Here is a 12,476-nt window from a genome sequence, read left to right as displayed (position 1 = left end):
GGGTGCATATGAAGCCGGCTGGTTGCTGTGCAAGCCTGTCACTCTATAACGCTCACTGTTGTCACAGATGCCTGGGTGGGCAGAGCAACAGCTAGTTATCTTCAGAACTTCTTGCAGCAAAATTACAGAGGCTTGGACTCGCCTCCTAAGGAAGCTAAATTTATCCTTGAGGAGGTGGAGAGCGGCACTGTGCTGCTTCAGTGCCCTGCTCCCAGCTCTGCCCCTTGCTGAGGGTACCCTGCTGCAACTGCAGCAATACCTGTGCAGGTGTGCAGCTGCACTGACCTGCACCGTGGCCTCACAGCTCTGCAGTGTTCTCCCAAGTTCCAGCTGCCAAGCCACACTAAAATGTACCTTCTGGCACAGGGAGGGTTCCTGTGCCAGAACCAGAGCCAGGTGTTGCCCTGGTCAGCTGGCACCTACAGGTGGAACAAGAATCACTGCCAATGCTGCAGCCACAGTCTGTGGTGGGCCTTTACTTCAGTGCAGCAGGGTGTTGGCATTGGGTTTGTGCGATAGTAATGGCTTGTCTTACCAGGCAAAGGGGGTACAGGCACTAAAATTTGGTGAAAACATGATTATTAGAAACTTCAGAAATGCCACATGCAGGAGATTTGTACACTTTTCAACAGCAGCTCAAGATGATCTGTTCAATTCCTCCTTACATGCCATCTGTTTGGATTTTAAGATTTTTAGAGCAGTGACTCTCTTACATGAAAAATTCAATTGACTTGAAAAATTTGTCAGAGCTTCTGAAAAAGGCCTCTGGGTTTTAGTAACTTTCAGTCTCTTACATATGTGTCTTCCTTCTGTTTAATTAAACGTCCAAACAGTAGTTTAAATGGTAGCTATTCCATATGCAGGCAAGGTGAGAGTCATGAGGGAAAATTATTTAAATTGGCATTTAAGTCTGAGCCACTGTCTAACAGCTTTGAAATTCCAGGTTATTAAAATTTCTGAATTCCCACTGAAATTGAGAGAAGCAGCCTCTGCAGGAATGCAAGACACACAAGTGGCTGTGGCTGCAGGCACAGAAGGTCACACTGGACTGTCACAGCACTGCAGGTGTGAAGTACCAGTGCCCGACCTCCCCACACGCTGTGCACCCAGCGTGAGGTACAGCCAGACTCCCTTAAGGAGCTGGAGGAACGTGTGCTTTGATGGCATTTCTTTAAATCACTTATTTAGAAAGGAGCTGAAACTTGCCTCGGTCTAAGTTGCCCGTATAGCTGACACTAAGCTCAATTTGACATCATCAGGTACATGAATCACTTTAGGATACACTACAGTAGCTTAAAAGTTAACTGTTAAAGTTTAACTCTGCTTTAAAGTTAAGGAAATAAAGGCTGCATCATTTTGTTTCTCATAATATACAAGCTACTGCTTGGTAATATCTCACTGACATGGCTGCCCAGGACATCAGTCCCTGGCTGCCATTGCCTGGGAGAGACTGCCAGGATACCAAGGCTTTGGTAGGAGCTTCATGCTCAGCACTGGCATCAATGGAATGCCTATTGGGTCAGTAACTGTCATGTCAGACATGAGTGTGAGAAGCTGCGGTGAGATGAAGATGCCAGTGGTACAGATTGCTGCAGCTGAAATTCCTGACTTTTAGTCACCCTGGGCAGCTGGTTTTGCCCAAGGGTATGCTATGAATCAAAGGGTTGTTTAAGCAGCAGAAAACACAAAACTAGCAAAGAAGGGCAGTGTAAATGATTAAGCCTCAGCTTCTGAGGGAGTTGTGATGGTTTACCCTTACAGTAGCTAAGGAAGCTTTTGGGAAAGATGCAAGAGGGTGCTGGAACTCCATGTCAGTAATAAGCTGCCATGCTAAAAATACTCAGAGATGCTGCTGTCAGCTCTCTCCCTCAGGGCAGAGGGGGAAATGAAACCCCCTAGAGGAACAATATGAAGGGAGATGGACTTGGCAGTATGCAAGGAAATGCTTCATTTATTTATGTGTATATTGTTGGGACAGGAGTGTTTGTTGGATCGTGGAGAAAGTTTAAGGCTTTGTTTTGAGTCAGTTTTGGGAGTCACTTAGGCTTGATAGTATCAACACCTTTCTTACAGTAGAAAGATGCAAGCTGACAAATTGTGGACTTTACTCAGGGAGGGTGATGAGCAGACTTATGGTGCAAGGACCCCAGACACAGTGCAGATACTCACCTACCGCTGCCAAGCAGCCACATGTTGCTGCCAGCAAACCTTGTGGCTGCACACCATGTTTAGTGTTTGTAACACAGATGCAAGTTCAGTTTTATAGCAGCATGAAATAGTAATGCATCCAGTCCCCATTCATTTGGAGGTATTGTGGGTCTATCTTGTGCTCTCCTGGGTTTCATAAAACTGAGAGAGCCTGAGCCAAGCAGAGTAAGGGTACAACTCAGGTGAAAACTCCAGGGTAAATCCTCCTCCTGTGCAAGGAGTGAGAGCACATTCTTGGAAGCTCTGAATAATTTTACATTTGACTAAAATTTCACTCCCAGGGGACTCCAAGGGGCACAACTGACCCATGTTTCACCAAGCCTGCCCACCAAGCACTGCTTGCTAGGACACACACAGCCCTTCAATCATATCAGGGCATGTTTCTGAGCTGCTTAGTCATCTATTTTAATTTCACATCAACTCAACAACTGATTGAATACAGCATATTTATTCCCTTCCAAATACATCTCAGAAATTAAGCCAAAATCCTGCCCCAATCACAAACATTTTGATATTGCTCAATTAGCAGCTCCCACTGGTGCCTTTGCTAATGATGAGAGAGCTCCAGGATGGCACCTTAGGTTGGATGAGATCAGTCATGTTGGGTTTGACAGTCATAGTATCAGACACACACAGCGCTTCGCCTGCAGACCTCAGCACATGTTGATTCCAAGAGCAGACAGGAGGTATTCACTGCTTACACCTTCTCTGCCAAACCCTGGAGCAGCACATATGTATTTCCAAGGGCGAACTGTAAACTGACAGTCAGTTTATATCCAAACATCTTCCATGTTCTTTTTCATTGTTTCTAAATCCCCTCAAGAAGCTCTTGTGCATGAAAACTGTACATATCACAGGCATGTTTCCCTCAAAAAATCTCTATATTATACAATAGAGGAATCATTTTCTCCTCTGTGTCCCCTTTTATCTCTGCTTTACAAAAAGGTTCTTGAAGGCATTGTTGTAATTTTTGTTAAATGCTGTATAAATGAGAGGATTAAAGAAAGAATTTGAGTAGCCAAGCCAAAGAAAGATGCTTTTCCAGACGGGTGGGATGTTGCAGGAACAGAGGGGACTTATTAATTCTGTGATGAAGAAAGGGATCCAGCACAGTACAAAAACTCCAATTAAGATGCCAACCATCAGAGCTGCCTTTTTCTCTTTCTGTTCTCTCCATGTTTCTCCATCTGTCTGGAAAGTGATAGCGGCATGACGAGCTGTAAACACCATCTGTGGTTCTTGCAAAGTTTCCTTCACCTCAAAACAAAAGCAAACATAGTTTCTTACCAAGGCAGTTTATTTGTGTGAAGTATTACGTTTAAGTGACAGCAAAACATCTGTGCACCTACCACAAAAGGCCTCTACTCCATTCCTTCCACGTTAAAAGAAAGAAAATGCCCTAGAGTGCCAAAGTTACCAGACTTCTCATTACCTTGGAAAAGCTGCCAAGCGTGACTGACAAAGGGAGCTAAACAAAAGTAACTGATGCCATGTATATTGTGAGATTCTTTTTCAGTTTATTTTATTGAATGCGTTGGTACCTAGTGAAAAATTATGTTGTTAAGGCAGGCTAAAAAAGGTATGTGCCTTCTGCATATCCCTACACTAGACTCACGCAGCTACATGGCCTTTAGGGTCCTTTAGACCTGCTCTAGATGAACTGCTTTAACAGAAGGGTTGAACTACATGATCTCCGGAGGTCCCTTACAACCCCAACCATTCTGTGGCTCTGTATTCTCTCAAAAAGTACTCCATTGCCAGAAAAACACCATTTCAATTTGCCTTCAGTTCAAACTGTGGCTTCAGCAGAAGTTACACAAGAGAGGAGTAAATTTCAGTTACTCCAGGCTGCTGACAGCACTTCGTGTCTCCTCCCGTCCCCTTTAAGGGAGGACATTCATCTGTGCAGTGAGTACAGCACAGTGCTCTGGGTGACAGCCAGACTGTGGCAAACAGGTTCTGGGCACAAGTCATTAATGTGCTTAGATCTTAACTAGAAGATACTCCCTTGTGATTTTAATCTGAAGTATCTTCAGTATTAAAGTTTTTCTAGGCCCTACAGTTGTGAGGAGAGCACAATAAAAGAAACAGTTTAAGGATGCAACCTGAGGCTCTAAAATTTGCCCAAGTGATAATTCACAGGCACTGCAAGACTCTGACAGCACTCCAAAGGTGGCTTGTTGTTAAATTAGCTACATATCCCACACACATGCACCACCTTTGTGCAAGCTGTATAATTAATGGAGGGCCTCTACTTAATATGAGCATGGCAGCTCAGAGAGGGAAGCACTGGCAATGGCTTAACAATCACTCTTCAAGATGGATATCCCTGTCTGCACCCCCAGACATGAGACATGACTGCAGAATGTCAGAGCAGCAGATTATGGTCGCAGGCAAATAATGGAGGAAAATGAAAATCACATCTGTTCTGACAATTAAAATGAGACACCCCTCATGTAGCAAGGATCACACCATTTGTCTGTAGAAGGCCTTGCTCTGCACATTCTTAATCACACTCTGAAAAAGGGATGAATATATGACATGAGGACAAATTTGTGACAAGCAAACCTGAAAGATTATGTCTTAGCCCCTAGGAATAGTTACATAAGTGTGTGTGCCTCTTGGGAAGAGCCATATAAAGGACTTTGTCACTAGCATTGGGCACAATTTGGTATTATGCTTAACCTTGAACTCTTGCTCAAAAGATAGAGCTTGCAGTGTGCTATCATCATCGAATCAAAGCCTTTTTGCTACTTCAGGTTTTAAAAGGCTTATGACTTAACTGCAGCATTTACGAGCAGTGACCCTTTTATCATTTAATTGCATATTGTAAGAAAAAATTATTTCATTTATTTTGATAGAAGATACTGCAGTCCTCAGGTGTTTTCCCTAATAAAGCCTGCACTTACAGTCTGGTCAAGCTCCTATTGAAGTCAAAGGAGCTTTCCCAGACTTCACTGGTTATTAGATCCAGCCTCTGAATACTAAATAGCAAGTGAAAATAGATCATGGTCTGTTTTGTAAATTACAGGACAGCAGTTGTCTTCCTGTTTACCTAATTTCTACTTTCTCTGATATCACAGCTATGTTTTCATTTGGGTTTTTCACTAGTGTTGCCTGAGACTTCTGGATAATGTTGTATTAACAGCAGTAATAATATTAACAACAGCGAAAATACCAGTCTGGTCCTTTAAGAAATATAATGAAATCTGTTAGGGAACCTTCCATTAAATAAGCAGCGTGGCAGACTGGAGATACTTTGCTTCAGTTGGCCATAAGAAATCCCTTGAAAAGGAGACACAAACTGTTCTTGAAAAGCTAACTGGTATCCCTGTTCAGCGGTTTTTCCCCCGGTGCCTTGAGCAGACCTGCTGGAAGCTCTGTGGAAGCTCAGCTGTCCCTGCCCCACGATGTCCAGCACTCAGCCCGTACCTTGTTTCCATCGGAGCAGCACCCGCATCCGCTGGGGACCCACCCTGGCTCAGGTGGCTGCTGAGCTCCTCCACCAGACCTACCTGCCGGCATTCCCAGCATGGGAATGCTCCAGGGCCAGCCCCCGGCGTGAGTGCTGCACCTGGCAGACCTGAGAGCCGCCGGCACTGCTCCTGGCTTGGTACCGTCACAAAAGGGCCCCGAATTTACAGAGGGTTTCTAGCAAGGCCCCGTGCTCAGCACTCCCGTGCTCAGTGCCCTGGAAACGCGCCAGCGCTCCCCCACCTGCCCAGTCACCATCCACACCTCCCGCAGGATCTCAGGCATCTCATCCCTCCTATGGGTTCTCATTCCTCAGGGAACAAGACCGATACATTTTTTAAAGTTAAGCCATTCACATCAGAAAACATGTATCAGTGCAGACGGTAAAGCTGTGCAAGTCCAATCTTTCATTATCGCTTCTTTTATTTTTTTTTTAATTTTCGTTTTGTTGCTCTCTATATGATTTGCTGCAGACCTGACTCATCTCCCTGGCCTTGTTGGCGCAAGATTATCTTTGCTACAGCTATCAGCCCCCAAGACCACATTGTTACGGATACTTGCTTTAAGACAACCCACACAAAGTTCACAGAAAGTAAATTAGCTGCCACAGGCAAAACCTGAGGTACACAGTGCTGGCAGCGGAGCTACACCGAAGGTTTCCCTCCCTTATGCAGTCATTGGGTAATCCACCCTAATTTGGCATTGTCTGAACAAGAACACACATCAAAAAAATTACTTACCTGCTTTTCAGTTGACAGTTGTGATTTGCTTGAACTAAACACAGCTCTGACTATATCACATCTGCAGCTCCCAGTGCCAATGCTGGAGCCTTTGCATGGATTCCAGTCTCTAGTGTAAATCACAATACGTGACCATCATCCCTGTACCACGTGAAACCAAGGACAAGCCCATTTTGGGTCTACTGATGAGCAGGTTGTGACAGTGGAAAAGGTGGTCACAGACTGTACCTTAAAGCAGTCCATGGAGATGTCTGAGGTTATATCAGGAACATCTCTCATTGTGAGCATCTGCGTGGTGTTGAACACTGATGTCACTCAGTGTTTAGCAGTACACTATGCCTTGGGCACAGACTTCCTTCTATCTGCCCAGGCACCACTCCAGGATCTATGGATCCAGAGCAGTGGAGAAATAACTGGCACTAAAGGACTGCTACTCTGAGGCCCGAATTAGGCTCTGCATTCATGAAATCAGCTATTTCCAGGACAACAGCCTCTGAGAAGTGCAGAGTTAACAGCTTACCAGGGAGAATAACAAGGAGTAAATGAAAGAAATGAGCTCTCAAGTACAAATTCTTCTACTGACACAAAGGAGTTTGGTTTTAGTTTCAGAGTTTATTCTTCTGTGCATTGATAAGCAGTTACAGATCAATGCCACCTCACTGTCTGTCTCCAATGAATCACTACTACTAAATGGCTACATGTTCCTAGAGCTGTATGTTCCCAGTTCCTGTGTTCCTAGCAGTGTCATAGAGAACATGTCACCAAGGAGCTTCTGACAAAACACCTTGATTAAAAATGTTCCCTATAGCCTTAATGATTGTTATTAATGGTCCCTTGTGGCAGATACTCTCTGTGTGTTTGTCCTGCACCAACAGGGCCTGCAATAGCAAAACAAGTAAAGATAATGAACTTCAATCAAATCTGGATTACTACCACAAATTCAGAATTTTGCTTACTACAGTGTGATTCAGCAAAGGTTGTTATTGTCTCAGTGCAGCTTTAGCACTTCTTGTTCTTTGAACAAGAACACAAGAAATTGAAATGCACAATGAAGGATCAAAACATAGGAATGTCTTCACTTTCTTGGATGGTCCACCAATAAGAGAAGCAGTTCATTTGATATGGAGAAAGACACCTCCCAGGGGTTTCTTTTGCTGCAAGCAGGAATAACTCTGTATTTTTCCCAGGAAATCACTAGCTACTCCACTTTGCTCCCTGCCTTACCTTTCTCCTAACTAATATTTACTGCCACTCTTCCAGACAATTGAACTTCATTTCCTGACCCATTTTGTCTACTTGTACAGTCAAACACAGAAATAAGAAATGGAAGGCCTGTGACCCCTTCAGAGAAGAATCTGTTTCTCTCTCACATTGTCTTGACTGGTTAAGTGAGTTGAAGAAGCTGAAGGGGCCAAGGTGAAGAGTAACATTACATTGCTGGAGCTCTGGGCCTGATACTGTCTAAAGTGGGAAGAACTCTCACAAAAAGTAAGTTTTGGATCATGCCTTATTTTTCATGCATTGAGGAAAAGAAAAACAACAACAAAAATACCAATAAATTGCCCAGCCAGCAACAGAACTTTATTTTTAACTCTTCAGATAGAAATTTAGTCCTAACTCTGCATTTGTTACTTGTAAGTAATCCAGACATTCGGATTCTGACATCCATGGGGTTGCTGGGCAAAGCCTATGCTACAAGGGACTTCACTGATTTAAAAGGGCTTTATCCAGCAGAACCTGCTGTTTTTCAAGCAGTTTCATTTATTTCAATTGGACTGTTTAGATAGAGAATTATTACCTGCTGTCAACAATGTGTGACAGAGAATAGCTCTCTGTCAGTGATGGCATGTCACTGTGTTTTTCACAAGGATCACCCACGTCATTATTGCCTGCAGAATTCACTTCATAACCAACAGTTTCATAACTAGCAAACAAGCAATTATAAAAGCACCAGCTTAATTTAGGATCCCCATTCTGCAATTTTTTTTTTGTTTCAAAGGAAAGCAAGAAACAAGCTCTCATTAAAATTAGAAGAACCTCAGAGGTTTCACATCCATCTCCCTCATCTGATTTTTTCAGGGGTTTTAAAAAGTGTTTTTCAAAAAAATAAAAAAGTACAATTTCAACTGAAAAATTACTCAAAATAGGTATTTTGTAACTATTCTATTCTGGAGCTCTGTAAAAGTATAGAAAGCTAAGGTATGTATGCCAGCTCCCAGTTTGGAAGAAATTCCTTTTCTCTGTGGAAAATAACCCCAACCATACACACACACAGACACACACAGAGACACATGTGTCTGTCTGTCTGTCTATCTATCTATCAGCACTTTGGTGCCTGCTCTGTTGGCTGAAAAGCAACAGTGCAAGAAGATCAATGTACCACCATCACTGTTCCACTTGGTGCATCTGTTTCTTCAAGGCATCCCTACTGGCATATGAATAGTATGAACTCAAATCTTTTCCTCCTTAAACTTCCCAGAATTAACCAGCTGGTTATACCTCAGCCACGGGGCACAGTTCCAAACCAGTGCTACCTGTCAGCTAATTTCTGAGTGCAACACTGACATCTCTCCCAGCAGGGATTGCTACTGTTATTGCCCACCTCCAGATTGGGAAGCACTTCCAGCCTTTGGCATCTTCTGCCACAAATCCCTCTAATATTCTTCAAATCAACTAGTGCATGGCACCTGTAGTGAGAATTGACACAGGTGCAGAGGGCAATTCACATCCAGAGTAACAGTGACAGAAGGAAAATGTCAGCAGGGAGAGCATGACAGGTGAGCATTCTCAGAGAAGGAAGGAATGAAAGAAATCAGAGGGAGGAGAGGCATTAAGGGAGAAAGAAATGGTAAATTAGGCTGAGCTGATGGCCAGACCAAGAGAAGTGGAACAGAATTTGCCCCATCAGAGAGAAGGACAGAGCTGATGCTGACAGTTTGCTCGTCTCTGATGTGGAGAGGCAAAGCTGGATCACCTCACTGGGTTTGCCACATACTCTGGCAATTTCATCCTTGTGTACAAAAAAGGGTTTTGCCAAAGGAACAGTCATGCTGTGTCTGAAGATTTCCCTCCAGAATTCACTGGGGAACTGCTACTGTTTCTGTGGACGTGATTCATCTGGCTTCTATAAGCTTAAATAAGATCAGGATAAAACTCGGTGAATAAGTCTCTGTCTGTTAACTTAGAAAGAAAACTGAGAAGAAATGCATCCTGAATGCCAGCTCCCTTGATCCACGGGTTCATTTAATATGCACGTGTGCAGCGGGGCATCAGCTCTTCTTTTAAGTGAGCAGTAAAGTTTGCATCTGGATCACAAACCCCTTTTTACTTAAGTCAGCAAACAGAGCTGCTGTGGGGAAAGTTGCCACTACATACCAATTGCAGAGTCAAGATCTCTGTTACAAAAGAAGTTAATATGTCAATCACTGCCAAGAAGAGAAAGTTGAAGAACTACTGGCTTGAGCATTTGCTGGTATTGCAATAACAGCTATACTGGCAACCCTTCCAAAATGGGGATTCAGTTCACATTGATAGAGCTTTTTTTATCAGTACAGCCTAAACCAGCTCCCAGACACTCCATCAGCAAAAAGCCGTGCTGGGCCCACATAGGGGCTTTTGCAGATAGAACTATGACAATCTGGAGACAGACTTTTTTCTGCCAAAACTGACATACCAATGTGTCTCTAGATTGGTTTGAGCAGCAATGCCTCAGCTCTTTTAGTTTCCAAGAATTTTAGATTCCAAACAAGTAGTCCTGTACGAGAATGCGTGTACATAAAAGACAAAGCTTGAAAAAAACACTACAACTGATCAGCAGCTTTTATGCTTGGAAAGATTATACATTAACTCCAAGCAACATATTCATCATATTTACAATTTGGAAAGAAATTGGGTGCAAACCAAGGGGTGAAGGTCATAGAAAAAAAGAATACTACTAGAGGAGACATTCTCAACTTCTCTAACACATTTTATGCTTTTGCTTAGAAGACACCTTCATTAATCAATATATATTAAATATATATATATATATATATTCAAGGCATTACGATCCTCATCTCCAAGTCTAATCACATGTAATTGCCAGTGCTGTGATGTCTTGCAAGAATCTGGGGACACAACCTACAGACTTTTATTTATGACTGTAATGTTTCCTACCATGACTCCAGATCAAAGTTAGAGGGATTTAGCAGAGGAGTGAAGCTCTACAGGATTAGCCCAAACTGAACAGAAACCTACTATGTCTCTTTAGGTATTTTTAACATCCACACAGCTCATCTTTTGCTGTTGGGATGGGTTTGGACTTAGCAAGTACAACAGGCAATCACAAAAACATAAAAAAATTTTTCCACAGGCAGATGCAAGAGTAAGAGTACATGGCAGAAAGCAGGGAGAGTTTACAGAGAGCACTGCCAAGCACCTTGGTGCAGGGGTGACATGCAGAGAGTGTGACTTCTGGGACACAAGGAGCCAATCCCAACCCTTCTGAAGGGACACAGCTTTCCTGTCAGCAAAGTGTATCCCCAAAATAAATGACTACATGTGGGATTGCAGACAATGTTCAGGATAAGAAGGATATGGTTTTTAAGGCAGGAGGTATTTTTAAACCAGAAACAATTAAGAGCCCATTGCTTTAACACTATGCAGTGAACAGTATTCAAGGTAAAACAGCCCAAGCACATCAATAAAGTGCATAATTTGCTTATTAAATTGTATTGAGACACACAAAGTCTGTGTTGGTAGATAAAATGTGCATACATTTACTCTGTACAGGACTTAGGGATCTGTTTGTGTCTGCTTGTATCTTTGATTACCCCACTAACACTGTAAAAAGAAATAAAGAGGAAGAAAACCCAAGGAATGGCAAATGCAGAGGAAATAGAAGATTCTTAAATGGTTCTCCTGACTGCCAGTGAATGCACCTCTCCCTTACTCTTATGACACACAAGGAAACATTGAGAATAAAGCTACACTCCAAGAGTGGCACTGTTTGACTGGCTAATTACTGCTCATGTCCAGTCTGGAAGAGTTAAACTCACAGGGGAGCCCCAGCGCATCCCGGCACTCCCCCCAACCCACCCTTACCTGGGCAGCCGCGGGCAGAGGCACCACGACGTTACTCCTGCGGCCCCCCATGTGGAACTTGGACGCCTTGTAGATCTTCCAGTAGACAAAGAGCACGACGCAGAGGGGCAGGTAGAAAGCCCCGCCGGTGGAGACGATGGTGTAGAAGGGGTCCTGGCTGACCTGGCAGCGCTCCTGCTCAGGGCTGTAGGTCTCCCCCCAGCCGAAGAGCGGGGCGAGGGAGATGGCTGCGGAGAGCACCCAGGTGAGCACGATCATCACATTGGAGATGCGGCGGCGGGTGAGCAGCGTGTACTGCAGGTGCCGGGTGATGGACCAGTAGCGGTCCAGGGCGATGGCCGTCACGTTCCAGATGCTGGCGGTGCAGCACAGCACGTCGAAGCTGACCCACACGAGGCACAGCTCCCGGCCCAGCCGCCACCTCCGCCCCGCTGACAGCTCCTTCACCAGGCTCAGTGGCATCACCAGGGCCGCCACCAGCACGTCTGACACCGCCGTGGAGGCCACGAGGTTGTGGGGTACCCGGTGGAAGGCCTTCACTCGCAGGATGGTCGCCAGCACCAGCAGGTTCCAGAGGAAGGTGGCCACAGTCAGGAGCACCAGCAGGGTCAGGATGAGCACGGTGAAGACGGAGAAGGGCTCCCGGTTCCTCCACACGCTGCCGCTCATCAGAGCGGGGGCAGCTGAGGAGAACGCGTTGGTGTCCATGCTGGCGGACGAGGTGTTGGCGCCCATGCTGGGCTGACACTGGCCCCGTGGGCTGCAGGGGCTCAGGGTCTCCGCCATGCCCGTGGCCGGGGCTTGACCCCTCACTGTTCCCCCTTCCCAGGTCGCCGGCACCGACCCCAGCCCCGCTGCCTCGCTCGGCGGCCTCCCGCCCTGTGCCGCGGCCCCCGCTGCCGCCCGCCGCTCCTCACGCCCATCCCGGGCGGCTGGAGCAGGGCGGGAGGTTCGGCGGGACCTCGGCGAGCG

At 45.1% G+C, this 12,476-nt stretch overlaps 1 protein-coding gene across 1 annotated transcript; it reads right to left on the bottom strand.

The window, feature by feature from the left end:
* Positions 1–2,640: 2,640 nt before the first annotated feature.
* LOC139675288 (5-hydroxytryptamine receptor 5A-like) lies at positions 2,641–12,476 on the bottom strand. The gene is made up of 2 exons (XM_071562758.1): positions 11,505–12,476; positions 2,641–3,465 (listed from the first exon to the last, which is right to left on the bottom strand). The coding sequence occupies exons 1-2, from the start codon at positions 12,288–12,290 to the stop codon at positions 3,133–3,135; spliced, it is 1,119 nt and encodes a 372-aa protein (XP_071418859.1). The 5' UTR covers positions 12,291–12,476; the 3' UTR covers positions 2,641–3,132.

Source organism: Pithys albifrons, chromosome 8 (assembly GCF_047495875.1).
Source record: "Pithys albifrons albifrons isolate INPA30051 chromosome 8, PitAlb_v1, whole genome shotgun sequence".
Taxonomy (NCBI): Eukaryota; Metazoa; Chordata; class Aves; order Passeriformes; family Thamnophilidae; genus Pithys; species Pithys albifrons.
The sequence above is the reverse complement of the archived record's forward strand: the minus strand, read 5'-3'. Positions and strand labels throughout refer to the sequence as shown.

Bases quoted from the DNA above. Each gene is read 5' to 3' on its own strand.
- LOC139675288 (XM_071562758.1), bottom strand. From the start codon at position 12,290: ATGGCGGAGACCCTGAGCCCCTGCAGCCCACGGGGCCAGTGTCAGCCC. The intron at 3,466-11,504 runs GTAAGGGTGGGT...TTTTGTTTTGAG, and splicing joins CTCTGCCCGCGGCTGCCCAG to GTGAAGGAAACTTTGCAAGA.